General features: G+C 39.8%; 1 protein-coding gene across 1 annotated transcript; it reads left to right on the top strand.

Moving 5' to 3' along the window:
* Positions 1–677: 677 nt before the first annotated feature.
* On the top strand, positions 678–12,857 carry LOC112459928. Its single transcript, XM_025024301.1, has 2 exons — positions 678–1,780; positions 10,933–12,857. The coding sequence occupies exon 2, from the start codon at positions 11,046–11,048 to the stop codon at positions 12,489–12,491; it is 1,446 nt and encodes a 481-aa protein (XP_024880069.1). The 5' UTR covers positions 678–1,780; positions 10,933–11,045; the 3' UTR covers positions 12,492–12,857.
* The last annotated feature ends 77 nt before the right edge of the window (positions 12,858–12,934 follow it).

Here is a 12,934-nt window from a genome sequence, read left to right as displayed (position 1 = left end):
AAGAATAATTTAGAATTAAGAGAATAATTTTTGAAAATTCAGGGTTTTCAAGAGCTGAGAGAAAGAACATCTGCAGGTTCGGAAGAAAGAAAAGTTCTGAGAATTTGTTTTGGCTAGTTATTTCATCCGGCTATAATAGTACCTAGATAACGACTCTCAAAGAATTTCCTTAATCATTCAGACCTGATATCTCGCAAGAATTGATTAAATAGGATAGGAATAAGAAATGAGAATCTCAAATAAAAAAATATTGACTCTCCAATTAAGTTTCGCGAATAAAATAGATGACATATAGAGCTGTAGTATTAAAAGATACAAAGCTAGAGAGATCGATAAAAGTTTTAATATAACATTCGTATTCATTTATCATCGTCACGACTCGTCGCCCTATGAAGGACTGGAAGTCACACATACACAGGCAAGTTGTCTGCCTGCCATGACAAAGACGTTGCCTCTTCTTCAATGTAGACGCTGCTCTCTTGCAACTTCCTATATGTTCCCTAATACCCTTGGGTCCCGGAGGAATCTCCCTTCCCTTCATCGGAGTCATGTAAGTTGACCAATCGACCACTTCTCTCTCTCTCTCTCGCTCTCTCGCTCTCTTCGAGCTCCCCTCTTGATCCTCGAACGGCCCCCTAGTCGAAGACTTCGTCTGGCGTCTGGCGGCAGTTCGGAGCGAGACGCCGACACGACGTACGACGAGTATTTTCGTTTCGAACTTATCGAGCTCCGGAATGCAATTTAATTTTTGTTATCGTGTTACTCGTTGTATATAGACAGTTTTATAGACCAAATTTTATATAAAATGTGTCTCTTGAAATAAATCATTATCATGGTTTGGAGAACATAACGAGAACGTGCCGGCTGCTGATGTAGAAGTGCGCGTAACAGGTCTTTGCATATCCTGTCGAGTGGCGACCGGCGACCGGCGACCGGCGATCGGCGATCGGCGACCGGCGACCGGTGACCGGCCTCCAAAAACGGCTTTTAAATGTCCGGCTTGATGAAGTTGACCGGAACGCACCAAGGCAGAAAAAGATCGGTGAATCCAAAAACTTGATTCGGCTTGTATTCGGCTTAAAACTGTCGAGTTATACCATCGTCATCATGCATCGTCGTCATCTAATTCACGACGAACAAGTGACAGTGATTGAAAATTTGCGCGTGCTCGCGAACGATCTAATACGAAAAGAATCACGAGAATTATAAGATCCAAGCTACATCGGAGCTTGCTTCCAGCTCCGTTCTTCCCATTCAGGCACGTCGCATTCATCCGGTGCGCGGCACAGCGCGGGGCAGCGCGGCGCGGGAGCAACAGCAGCCAATACGCACGCATACCTATATATATGCGAACAATTGGAAGAAGAAAGCGCGTCCGGTTCGCGTTTTGTCCCTTAACGTGTGTTGTTTCCTTCGGAATATCCAGCTCCAGCTAGAAGAAGAAAAAATAGTGATACCACATAGTGATCGCCGATCATTAGCGTTCTTCCTGACTCCGAGGTGGAGCAGCCACGAAAATAAGAACGAGAAGGGATTACGAAATGCCGTGATGTCGTGTGCCAATGGGAGAGGAATGCCGATGCCGGCGCGTTGACGCGGATCTGTTCCTCTTCCCCTGGTGGAGGTCGTCTTCGAGTGTCGCGGGATGCAACCCGGGCACCGGGACGTCATCCGGACGAGTTCGAACGGTTGGCGATCGACCAGGCTGTTCTGACGATCACCACGATCACTCGTCTCTCCGCGATTCGTTTCTCCGAATCTCCGTATCTCCGTATTTCTCGTAAGTATAGAAACAGTTAATGGAAACAGCTATAAGGATCGCCAGGTTCCGGATCTGTAGGTTCTCAAATCCGAATCGATTTGATACCGAAGTAATATTACGTTGGAGAGAGTAACACTATTAAAGTTTTTATTTCACATAGTTGCAAAGCGCTTGGTATAACGGTACTAGAATCCGCTGATAGGTATAGGAGTGTATTACTTTTTGATGTGCTCATATAAAAGTTTCAAGTTTCGCTAAGTTTCTTAATACCATTCGCGATATAGCAATACTCGATAGGATCCCATTTCTACTCCCATTCCTTCGAGGAATGCGTTCTTTTCTCGACGATCAGATCTGTTGTCGACGAATAATTGAGAGTTTTAAAAGAAAATTAATTAAAAACCTTCTTTAAAAGGAGAGATATAAACTTATGTAACGCATTTAATAAAGATAAATATAAACTTAAAACTAGTTCATAAAACAGGAATTAGAAATGCATATACGATCTATTCACTCCAAGAACTCTGTGACTGGTAGCCGCGAGATTGACGAAATTTTCGTGACGCAATTAAGTATCGATCGTTCTGACGGTTTCGTGAACGAAGTGATTGCCTGAAGGAATTACCGTTAAAGCGATCGTGACCTCGATCTACCTTTGGTGGATTCTGTATACAGTAGATCCGCATATTTCTGCGAGCGTACCTAAATAATTTGACTGGATTTGCTGCTCGTTCGGTTCGGAATTAATAATAATAATATAAATAAAGATAAAATTTTTATCTTGATTGATAATTAAGTCACACTTATCGATCGTCTTTACCATTCAAAAATAATAAGATGCACGCGATCACGAAGGACATCGATCGTCCTTGACATTTTTTTCTCTTGGAGAAATCAGGAACTGTATACACGCATCGTAGGTATGTCCGTGCACCGGTGGCGGTGCATAGAATTTCGTCGAATACCGTTGATCGCGGCCGCACGCTACAAATTATGAAAGTGTGCGAAAGCCTAGAGAAGAGCTAAATACGCTCGGCTCTCGTTCCATCGACGAATATCACATGATTGTACGCTTTAATGACCCAATTCAATCGGTTTTAATGACGTCAATCAAAAAAACCAGCCAAGGATTCAATTTCCGTTATCGACGAATAATGAGAACGCGCGATAAATGCATACCGAGTAAACCAGCATTTTACCATGTTAATCGACAGATTTTATAACGAACGGCCTTGATATTTCTTTAACGAGTCGTTAGTCATTGATGACGGAGGAGGTTTTCATTTGATCGTCACATTTTTGTCATTTTCTTAACATTGTAATTTGTAACATAGTTCCATCATTTTTAAATTTTCGTGACTTAATTCGAGACTTGCTTAGCAATCCGTCGTCAGTCGAATCACATTTAATTAATCGTCATTTGTTCCGCTACTTTTAATTCGTGGAAGTCAAGTAATTAATTCAACTGTCGAAGGACAAGCGCGATCTTCGCGCGCCAGATTGCCGTTCTTATGTATAATTACGCTAGATAGATGCGAACAAAGGAAATATACAAGTTGATATAACAAAAATATAAAGTATTATAATATGCGTTATAGCGCAAGCGAGATGTGTGATCTGTCGAGGAAATTATAATAATATACTATACCTGATATTCGTAAGTTTCAACGCAAACACTCGCATGCCGTAATACTCTTCGTTGTAAATGTTCATCATTAATATCATATGGTCATTATTATCGGTTGGACAGTTTATATTAAGAATATTAAAGAATTGTGATATGTAAAGTGTAAAGAAGTATTTCATATTTCTAAAACATAAAACGCTCTATTATAGACCATAATTTTGCATTCAAGTAAACAAGTTGCCAATCACTTCTGATCCTAAAAATAACTGTGCTTCATGCAAATTTCCATAGTAATTTTATTAAAATATTTCTGAAAGAGGATTCTAAAATAGAGCTGCGTAATTACACGGAACCTTTCATAAATTCGTTTAGTTAACATTTGCAAATTAAGAGGCTCTTTTCTTTTTTAAATAGCTTTATTAGTATTCATTAGTATTCGATATTTACTTTACGATTTATGATATGCGCGGTATGAAAGGTCACTGTCACCTTTTAATTCATGAAGGCTAACTAGTTTAACTTATTAGAATTTATTAAAAATATGCGATGATAATTAAGGTCATTGCATTATCTTCTTGAATAAGAATGTACAGATGTGACAGATTGATAAATGCATATCACGACATATCGCGATCATGGATTATGTGCACGATTTCTATAGAGATGATAAAGTATAATCTTTGCTTATGGAGAGAATGACGTGTGTAAAGACCAATATGCGCGACTATAAGCTTGACCCCCGGTTCTCCTCTCGGTAACGGTTGTACGATCCAAGTATCACAACCTGACATCCCTGATAAAGTCGGTCGTAGCGCAACAGGCGTCACGTAATGTTGCACGTTGCGTCTCCACGTACATCAATGTCGAATAACACGACAGAATCTCCGAAGTGTAATTATATATAAATTAATTTTTCACGTCTACAATTATATCGGCAGCGATATCATTTTGGATCCTCTCAAAGATGTCACGATTTATGAGAAATCATACATCTTTTTGTCCTTTCTTAAAATTCTATCGTAAAATTTATATAAAAATCAACCAAGATTTAGACTTTATATAGATGACCTAAACGTGTCGTGGCGACACTGGCGATGCGACGTGGTAGCGACCGAGCGACGTTATACAAAAAATAAATGCGCTAATATAAATATTAATTAATGTTAGGAATATATATAAACAAAGATATTTGAAGCATTCTCGGCGGGAAAAGACAGCTGTCGAGAGAGATATTTTTTGAATCTCACGCGTCTCACGCGCGCGTTACACGCGTGCAGTTACCGGAATGGGAAAAAAAATGATCGCTCGATCGCCGTCTGTCTCGCGCCTTTCGTCGCAAACGATCAGATAAAAGCCGAGTGGCACCCATGTCGGTCGAATCAAAATTGCATCCACACGAGAGAAGGATCGTGTGCAGTTATCCCTCGACGAGATGCGACGAGATGATGACGTGCGTGCGGCCGGCAATTTAAAGTGCCATTTGCTTCCTGTGGTAGGGAACAACGGCCTCGTTTCGACATTCAATGCAGTGCCGTTAAGTATTTACGTATAACAGGCTTAATTGCCACGGTATAATACGAAAAGTGATTCATTAAACTACACGTTTAGTATATGCGCGAACACATGGTCGGCAAGAAGGAGAGAAAAAGCAAGAAAAGAAAGAGAGCGATACGAGCTAAAAATAGTGAGTCTTATCGAAGCGTGACGTTCTCCAGGGCGCGGTTGAGGCGAATTTTAAAGAGATTGAAAAATGAGAAATTGGAAAATAAATAAAAAAAACCTATAACTGATGAAGGACAAAAATACACATGACAAAGAATAAAAGAAGCGAAGCATAAAGATATACGCATAAAGATAACAACGTAATTTCTTTTTTAATTAATTTTTTAAAAACATAATTGATTAAAATTATCTAATATATATCTATAACGTGGAACGTTCTATAAGTTATCGCGCCACATTATAAATGATACCAGGCGATGGAATTCGTTTTTGTTCTGTTCGAAAAGTGAAGGAGGGACCAGAGAGACGAACCAAGTATTCGATAGAGACGAAAGACTTGAAACGCGAGTTTTATAGCTACACTTGTACGCGAAAGCTGCCATGATGCTGCAGAAAATCCGGATCACAACATACGCTTTCCAATTATATGTGTAATGACAAAGTCAGGCATGTATGAGTATTCTTACGGAATAACAAATAAACTACTCTACGAGTAATTATTTGCTATGGTATTGAAATTTGGTGAAGAAATATTCATACAATCGAAGTCAATATACTCGAATCATCTCGAATATATTAACATCATTCGGTTGCAACAAACGTATCGATATGCTTACGTCTGCTCGTTGTGAAATGATACCGATTCATATCGTCGAAGTCATTGGGGAAAGAAACGATTCTGATTAAACTTAAGTATATGTTATACTTTTAAAGTTCCGATATATACTTGCTCACGTTACTTGCTCTTCAGTTTCAATATTGATTTATTAAGTTAAGTTGAATTTAACTATTTGTAAGAATTATATAAGATTGATTTTCATAAATCGTAATAAAAATATATTCAAACGTTTTCTTGTAAAGTGATTATTAATTAGATATTAATTATCAATTACAAATTATCAATGATATTATCTGATTTTTCTCGGAGATATTTATATTAATTACGAATGTTGTTACATGTTTTAAAAATATATAAAGTAACATATTCATACTATAATACTTTCAGAAAATATCTATATCTACATATATTATTTGTAAGTACTATTAATTATTTAATTATTGTGGTATTGTATTAATTCTATTCCAAAGAAATCATTATCATCGAATCAGTCATAATTCAAGCACATTTGTGTCGTGACAATACGTATAGGTAATTACGAGTGTCAATTAATCGGCGTATTTAGTTATCTATTTCGTATCTGCTATTATACCAAGTAACACATGGTGCCATACTGTAAATTGTCATCGTGTAAATTGTAAAACATAAATGAGCCTTGGAACCGTGTGGCACCGCCGAGCGTGCTGCGTTGAATCAAAAGAGTTCACGCCGTGCTTGATACATGCGGCACGTGTGTGTGTGTGTGTGTGTGTGTGTGTGTGTGTGTGTGTGTGTGTTGTGTACGACCAATTGCAGACGATATTGCACGACAGAATGCTATCTCGCTCTCGAATCGCGAAGATCGACGATGGGACGAGGCTGGTGAAATCGCCTGTTATAGTTATAGAGCGTCCCCGCGCGCCGTTCTATTCGCGCCACGATCTATCCTTTTCTGTACCCCCCCCTTTTTCTCTTTCCTTCTCCCTTCATACAATTAGGGTTAATTAGCACGCGTAAGCGAGAAATCGCAATTGGAGCAGGCGAACGTACGACGAGCCAGCAGTAGCAGCAGTAACAGCAGTAACAGCATCACTCGCTCTCTCTACTCGACTTTCCACAAAATCGTCCTCGCTGGACTACGCGCATATGTCGTCATTCCTCCTCTCTTTCTCTCGAGCGACCATTGAAACCGGTCTAATTTCGATGATTTCAATTCTTGAGGCTACATATATGGAAGAACGAAGCTGTTGCGATATAACGAAAATTTGCGGTATAGCGTAATAAAAGAATGCAAGTGTCATTTGTGACATTAATTATCACGCATGACAACAAACGTGAGGAGTAGCTTTTTTCTACTTTTTCCGGGAAAATAAATGAATATTATGAAATTTGTTCTGTATAAAAATTGTGGTTATTCTTTTTAATAGAAACGTAAGTTGAAATTTTTGCTTATAAGCAATTTATTAACAGAACTTATTATTATATGTCAATAATCTTAAGTCGTTTTTATGTGTCTGGTCATATCGAAGCTTGAATTTATCGAAAGTATGCCGTGGCTATTATTGAATATAGTCTCGGTACCTTCATTCTAAAGCTATCAACGGTTATATTGTCAATTTAAATCATACTGGCGATTTCGTGCGGGATAACTGACGTGTAGGACTTGTTTATAACTTCTTTAACACTTTCCATCTTTCTTTGTAGCGGTTAGCAATGAAAGAAGAAATCGCGGAGGTGCAACGGAATTACATAAGACGCGGAATGCAGATGCACAATGCATCTTGCACGAGCATGCGTAATAAATCTTAACTTCATGATCCCAAAATATCTTTTTATTATAATTTTATTAGATGAGATACGAATGTATCTTAATACATTCGGAATATTATACTTTTCGTAATAATTTCAAAAATTTGCGTTACCACCTGCATATCGTTACCATATGACGACTGCGAAAATAGTATCTGGTTAATTCAGTTGCGTAAAGGTAGTTAAAATCCGAACGAATTAAATCCGGCGGATTAATATTTTCTGCAAAAGTTATAAAATCATTTAGAATCTCGCGTCATCAGCCACGAGAGATACAGCCATTGTGACTCAGCTACCATATATCTCGTGTACGCAACATTGACGAATAATTTATCGGCGACTGACGCAAGGATAGAGGATTATCGACGAAGAGGTGTACGCACATGCGAAAGATATCGCCGTGTAAGAAACGTTTAAAAGCGGGATAAACAGATTTTTTTCTTTTTTGCGAAGAACGAGGAAGGCGAGAGTTCGCGGATATTTTTCGATCGAGGACCTTGAAATGTAATCACGATTGCGACAAGAATGCACAATTATTTAGCGACGTTGTGATTATATTAACGTGTGATTAAACGCATGAAAGAATTATTTTCCAATAAGATTTTATCGGTGGTCTTGAGCTCGCGCGCAGATATACAGGTACAATACATACATGAGCGTGTTATCGTGTATGCACATTTGCAGTATTGGTCAGAAGGCGACGGATGTGGTTGCTTCGATAGAGAAATATATGATAGAGAAATAGGCTGCTATATATATATATATATATTCACTCTTTGCATTTTGCGTAAATATATGCCGTTTAACCTTCTTCTTCTAGTGAGAGCTGTATTAAAGAGATTTAGAGAGATTTTAATATTAAACGTCAGAGTTAATTATCGCGGTTAATAATTAATACTGGCTAATGGCTAATATTGTTAATTTTACCTCAAATTTTATCGTCCTTACACTTCCTTCTTACTAGAAAAAAATAAAAATTACTGCTAGCAATAAAAAGATTATAGAGATAAAAAGCAGTGTTGCAAGCAAGATTAGAGAATTTCCCTCAATTTCAGAATTTCCGCTTGCTGGGACGAGGAGCCAATATTTGCTTATCTTCTCTGTCGAATGGAGATTCCGGAGAGAAGTGAGTTAAACTTTGCGTGCTCACATTTTCGGCTCGTTATTAACCTGCTTTCTCTTAAACGCTGATGGCCGTGTCGCGTCGTCGCCTGTAAATTCTATCGCTGTCAGCGTTGACCGTAAATAAATGTTAAACTTTTTCTTAGGAATATCTTATCTTATCCCTTCTAAGCTTGGCTAAGCCAGCTTCAAGCATTCGCGTCGTCTATAACATCAATTTATTTCATATTTAGTTATTGCAAATGATAATGATAATGATTCGTTTATTTAGCATCGTCCGTGATTTTGGAGCGGAATAATAAATGTAGGAAGTACATTCAAACATTTTCAATATTTTTTTATTAATATATTAGAATTTTAATTTTAAACGATGGTAAAAATTCTGTATTAGTTAAAACGACGTAAGTATGAAAATTATCTGTCAATTATCAAATCTTGATCAGTATATAAAGAATCGACATCTGTGTGAAAAGTAATTTATTCAAACATTGCTGAAAGAATAATTTAGACCTACTTACAAGAGAAAAATTTTCGAAAAAATTCTCAAATTTCTTTTTTGATGAACACAGAACTCAACATAATGGAAGGGCTGTATTGAACGATGACGATTGAGTCGATATGAACGCGTTCGTTCCGCGCAATTTGCGTTCTGGCCGGCCGCGGCCGCTGCGTCGGTCCGCTGTTGCTAATTACGAACGGAACGATAAGAACGGGGCCTGAATTAAACGGGAACGAGGTAGCATCGCGCTCGCACGTACGCGAGTTACACTTTCGCATGCAATTGCTACTCCGCGCCGACTCGATTTATCGAGCTTAGCGTGTGACGGTAAATTAAACAAATTATCGTTAATTTGTGATCCCTCGAATGGACAATCGCTTAGTTTAGCAAATGAGATTCAGAATAAGTAGGTACTTCTCGGTAAAAATTGTCAAAATTATTGCAGTAGGTCAAGGTGAAAATGTGAAAATTTCAGCGAGAATGCCCCATATGTATTTTGTTCATGCTCTAAGTAATTTAACGTGTAAGTTATGAAATTTTTTGGAATAAACCCAAATTTTTATTTAATGATTATTTTGATTAGAGATCTTTTTTTAGAACATGTTTTTTTCACTATATCAATGTTTTCAGTTATCAATGTTATTCGGTTTATCAATGTTTCTTTTACATTGGAAAGGAAAGACTAAAGAGAAATCGTGTATACCTTTTCGTCCAAAATATCTCTATATGTAGAAATTTGTTGGAATTTTAATTAACATATATGTGGACAAAATATGTAGATATCAGGAAGGAATAATAACGTTTCATAAATATATATAAACAAATACTAGAAGCAACAAATCAAACGTGGCAGAAGTAAAGTCTTGATGGAAAATCCTAGGTTGCGGTCAAACTTGATCCTGAGAGTCCGCCATTATCGCGCTTAGATTTAGAAAGAGAGGAAAGGAAGAGACTAGACGTCGTCGAGGGGAAACATCGTCGGGCAAAAGGCTCGAGGTGGTCAGGAAGGGAGGAGGTTAGTTGGAGCGAGGTGCAAAAGGTGAAAAACAGTTTGCCATCAGCATAACCGGTTCCACGTATCTCCGAGCGGGTCTCGCGCTCCTCTCTCTCTCTCTCTCTTTCTCTGTCTCTCTCTCGTTCTCTCTCGTTCTCCGGAGACTCGCCCGATCCGGCCAACGGGGTTTCGTCCGCAGGGTCGCTCGCTTTCTTGATGATAGTCGAGTACTGGCTACCGGTAGCGGGTGTTTTTATACAGTTAAAGACATTATCTCGTCTCTTGCCCTAAATTCTGTTGACTAGTCATGGGTCATTTCGCAGCTTTCATCTTCTTCACTCTAAACTCACGAATAAATCATCACATTCGCTTTACTTCATCTTCTCGAAAGCAATGACTTTTCAACGTTGTAACAAAAAAAATGCTTTCCCGATGGTTTAATTAAATAAAATTCCATGTGGATTCTATATTTTAATTTGAATTGTTATCCATTTAGTTACGCTTCTATACATATATATTACAGACCTTATATTTATTTATAATAACCTATTATATTCGCAATTTTTATTTTCAAAAATAAAAAATAATACAAACTAAAACTTGATAAATTTATAGCGAAATTAATTGCTTGTGTAAATAAATCTATCAGTATCTTCAAAATCTCAATAAGGGCGGAATAAATACTTGTTGTTCAAACGATAAAATAATTAGTAAAATTCTGTCTCTTTGCACTATATACTTTGACGGTCGTTTTACGGTTCAATCAACACTTTGTGGACAATGAACTTTTCTGTTTCAGATTCGGGTTTCAGAACGAGAAAGAGGATACGGTTAAATAGGACAGGGATTCAGCGTTCCAGCTGAATCGTCCGGGCGGTGATCGGGAAGACGCGTCGGGGGAAGACCAGCAGGATGACAACGATACAGAATTGCGGCGGCAGTTCGTCAAGATGCGCGAAGCGTGCCTTCGTCTTCGTGTTTGCCTGGGGATTGCTGATGATCGCGGCGGTACAGTTCCGTCACTTGGAGAACAGGGCTTTGCGTCAAGATGGTAGTCCTACCGGCGAGGATGGCATCGGTAACCCGGTGGAAGCCGATGGCATCAGCAACGATCGAGGTGCAAGCCAGGGTTTTTCAGGGAGCTTGAGTCTGTCCCGATATCTCTTGCAAAGGTCGTCATTGGGCGATCTTACCAATTCTGGCGGTAATGGCGCCCTGTTGACCACCCTGACTACTCTTAGAAACCGTTTAGAAGCGACGACGAGTCCGTTCGAGCTGGAACCGTTGCTGGATAAGAGACCTGCCAAGACCGAGCAGCAATTGATCGAAGAGATCGCCGAGAGAATACCGAGTCTACCGCTAAGCGATTGGTCGAAAAATAGCAGACTGACAAAACGGGGCAACGAGAGCTGTGCGAAATACCCACAAATCTACGATCTGGAGTTTAACAATATCTATTGGCAAACCCTGCGAACCAGCAACGGCACTTTCCAGTTTTTCGGCGCGTTCTACGACAATCGGAAGTTATCCAAGATCGGGCCGGCGGTGAGGATCGTTGGCATGATCGATCGGATTGAACCGATCGTGAAGACGTATTGTCAGTTATGGTACGAGGGCGAGAGCGAGCCCAAGATCATCGAGACGCTCGAATACAAGTACATTTGGTATCCTAAATGGGGCAATTACAAGCAGGGCATTTATCAGCCATACGTGATAGCATGTAGGGTGCCGCCGCAAGCGTATGGCAAACCACCGTCGTCCGTCTCCATCGTGGAGAAGCGTTGCGACACGGCCACCAACCATCTCCGAGTGATTTATAACAAGCCCGAGCGCAAGAAAGATTTTGCGGTGTGCGTAAAGGGTCTGGACTTTCTGCACGAGGATCTATCGGTCCGACTGGTCGAGTGGATCGAACTCATCAGCCTACTGGGTGCCGACAAGATCTACTTCTACGAGCTGCAGGTGCATCCGAACGTGACCAAGGTGCTGCGGCATTATCAGCGTCTGGGTATAGTGCACGTGACCCCGTTGACCCTGCCGGGCGGACAGCCTAACGTGCCCGCCTTCCAGCACATGTACCTCACGAAGAAGACCAATCACAAGCGGCAGAACGAGCTGATACCCTACAATGATTGTCTGTACAAGCATATGTACGAATACGAGTATATCGCCCTGTTGGACGTCGACGAGGTGATTATGCCCGTCAAGGACGCGACCTGGCAAGAGCTGATGCGTCGGGTGTTGCCCAAGGCCCTGCAAATACGGAACGAGACCCGCGCCTCGTATAACGTCAGAAACGTCTACTTCCTCGACGACCTACTGCACTCTCACGGTTACTTCAAGGACATACCCAAGTAAGTAAGGTTTCCACTTTCACGCCGCGCAAATCGACCGTCCGTGAAGGGAACGCGAAAAGGTGCTGGATGGCTCTCGCACCTCGCGCCGCCGGTTGTCGGCGTATCGTATCACGATTCACGACTCTGTTTTAATTCGTCTAATTGTAAAATCGCGACGGAGGAATAGAAAATTCGATAATCGATTGAATATGTCTATCTTTTTGTGATAATTGCAAGAGGTAAAATATGCAATTCGTGCTGAGGTAAATATGTGTATGTTCTAATTTTCGTTTTAATATTAATATCGCTGAAATAATTAACTTTTAGAATGTGAAAGACTTGGATTGTTATAGTTTTGCTACAAGAAAAAAGTGTTTCCACATTTATCTGAAGTCTATCCATATATATTATATGGACATGTACACACACACACACACACACACACACACACACACACACACACAC

This window comes from Temnothorax curvispinosus, unplaced genomic scaffold (genome assembly GCF_003070985.1).
Source record: "Temnothorax curvispinosus isolate PA1 unplaced genomic scaffold, ASM307098v1 QBEX01001099.1, whole genome shotgun sequence".
Taxonomy (NCBI): domain Eukaryota; kingdom Metazoa; phylum Arthropoda; class Insecta; order Hymenoptera; family Formicidae; genus Temnothorax; species Temnothorax curvispinosus.
The sequence above is the reverse complement of the archived record's forward strand: the minus strand, read 5'-3'. Positions and strand labels throughout refer to the sequence as shown.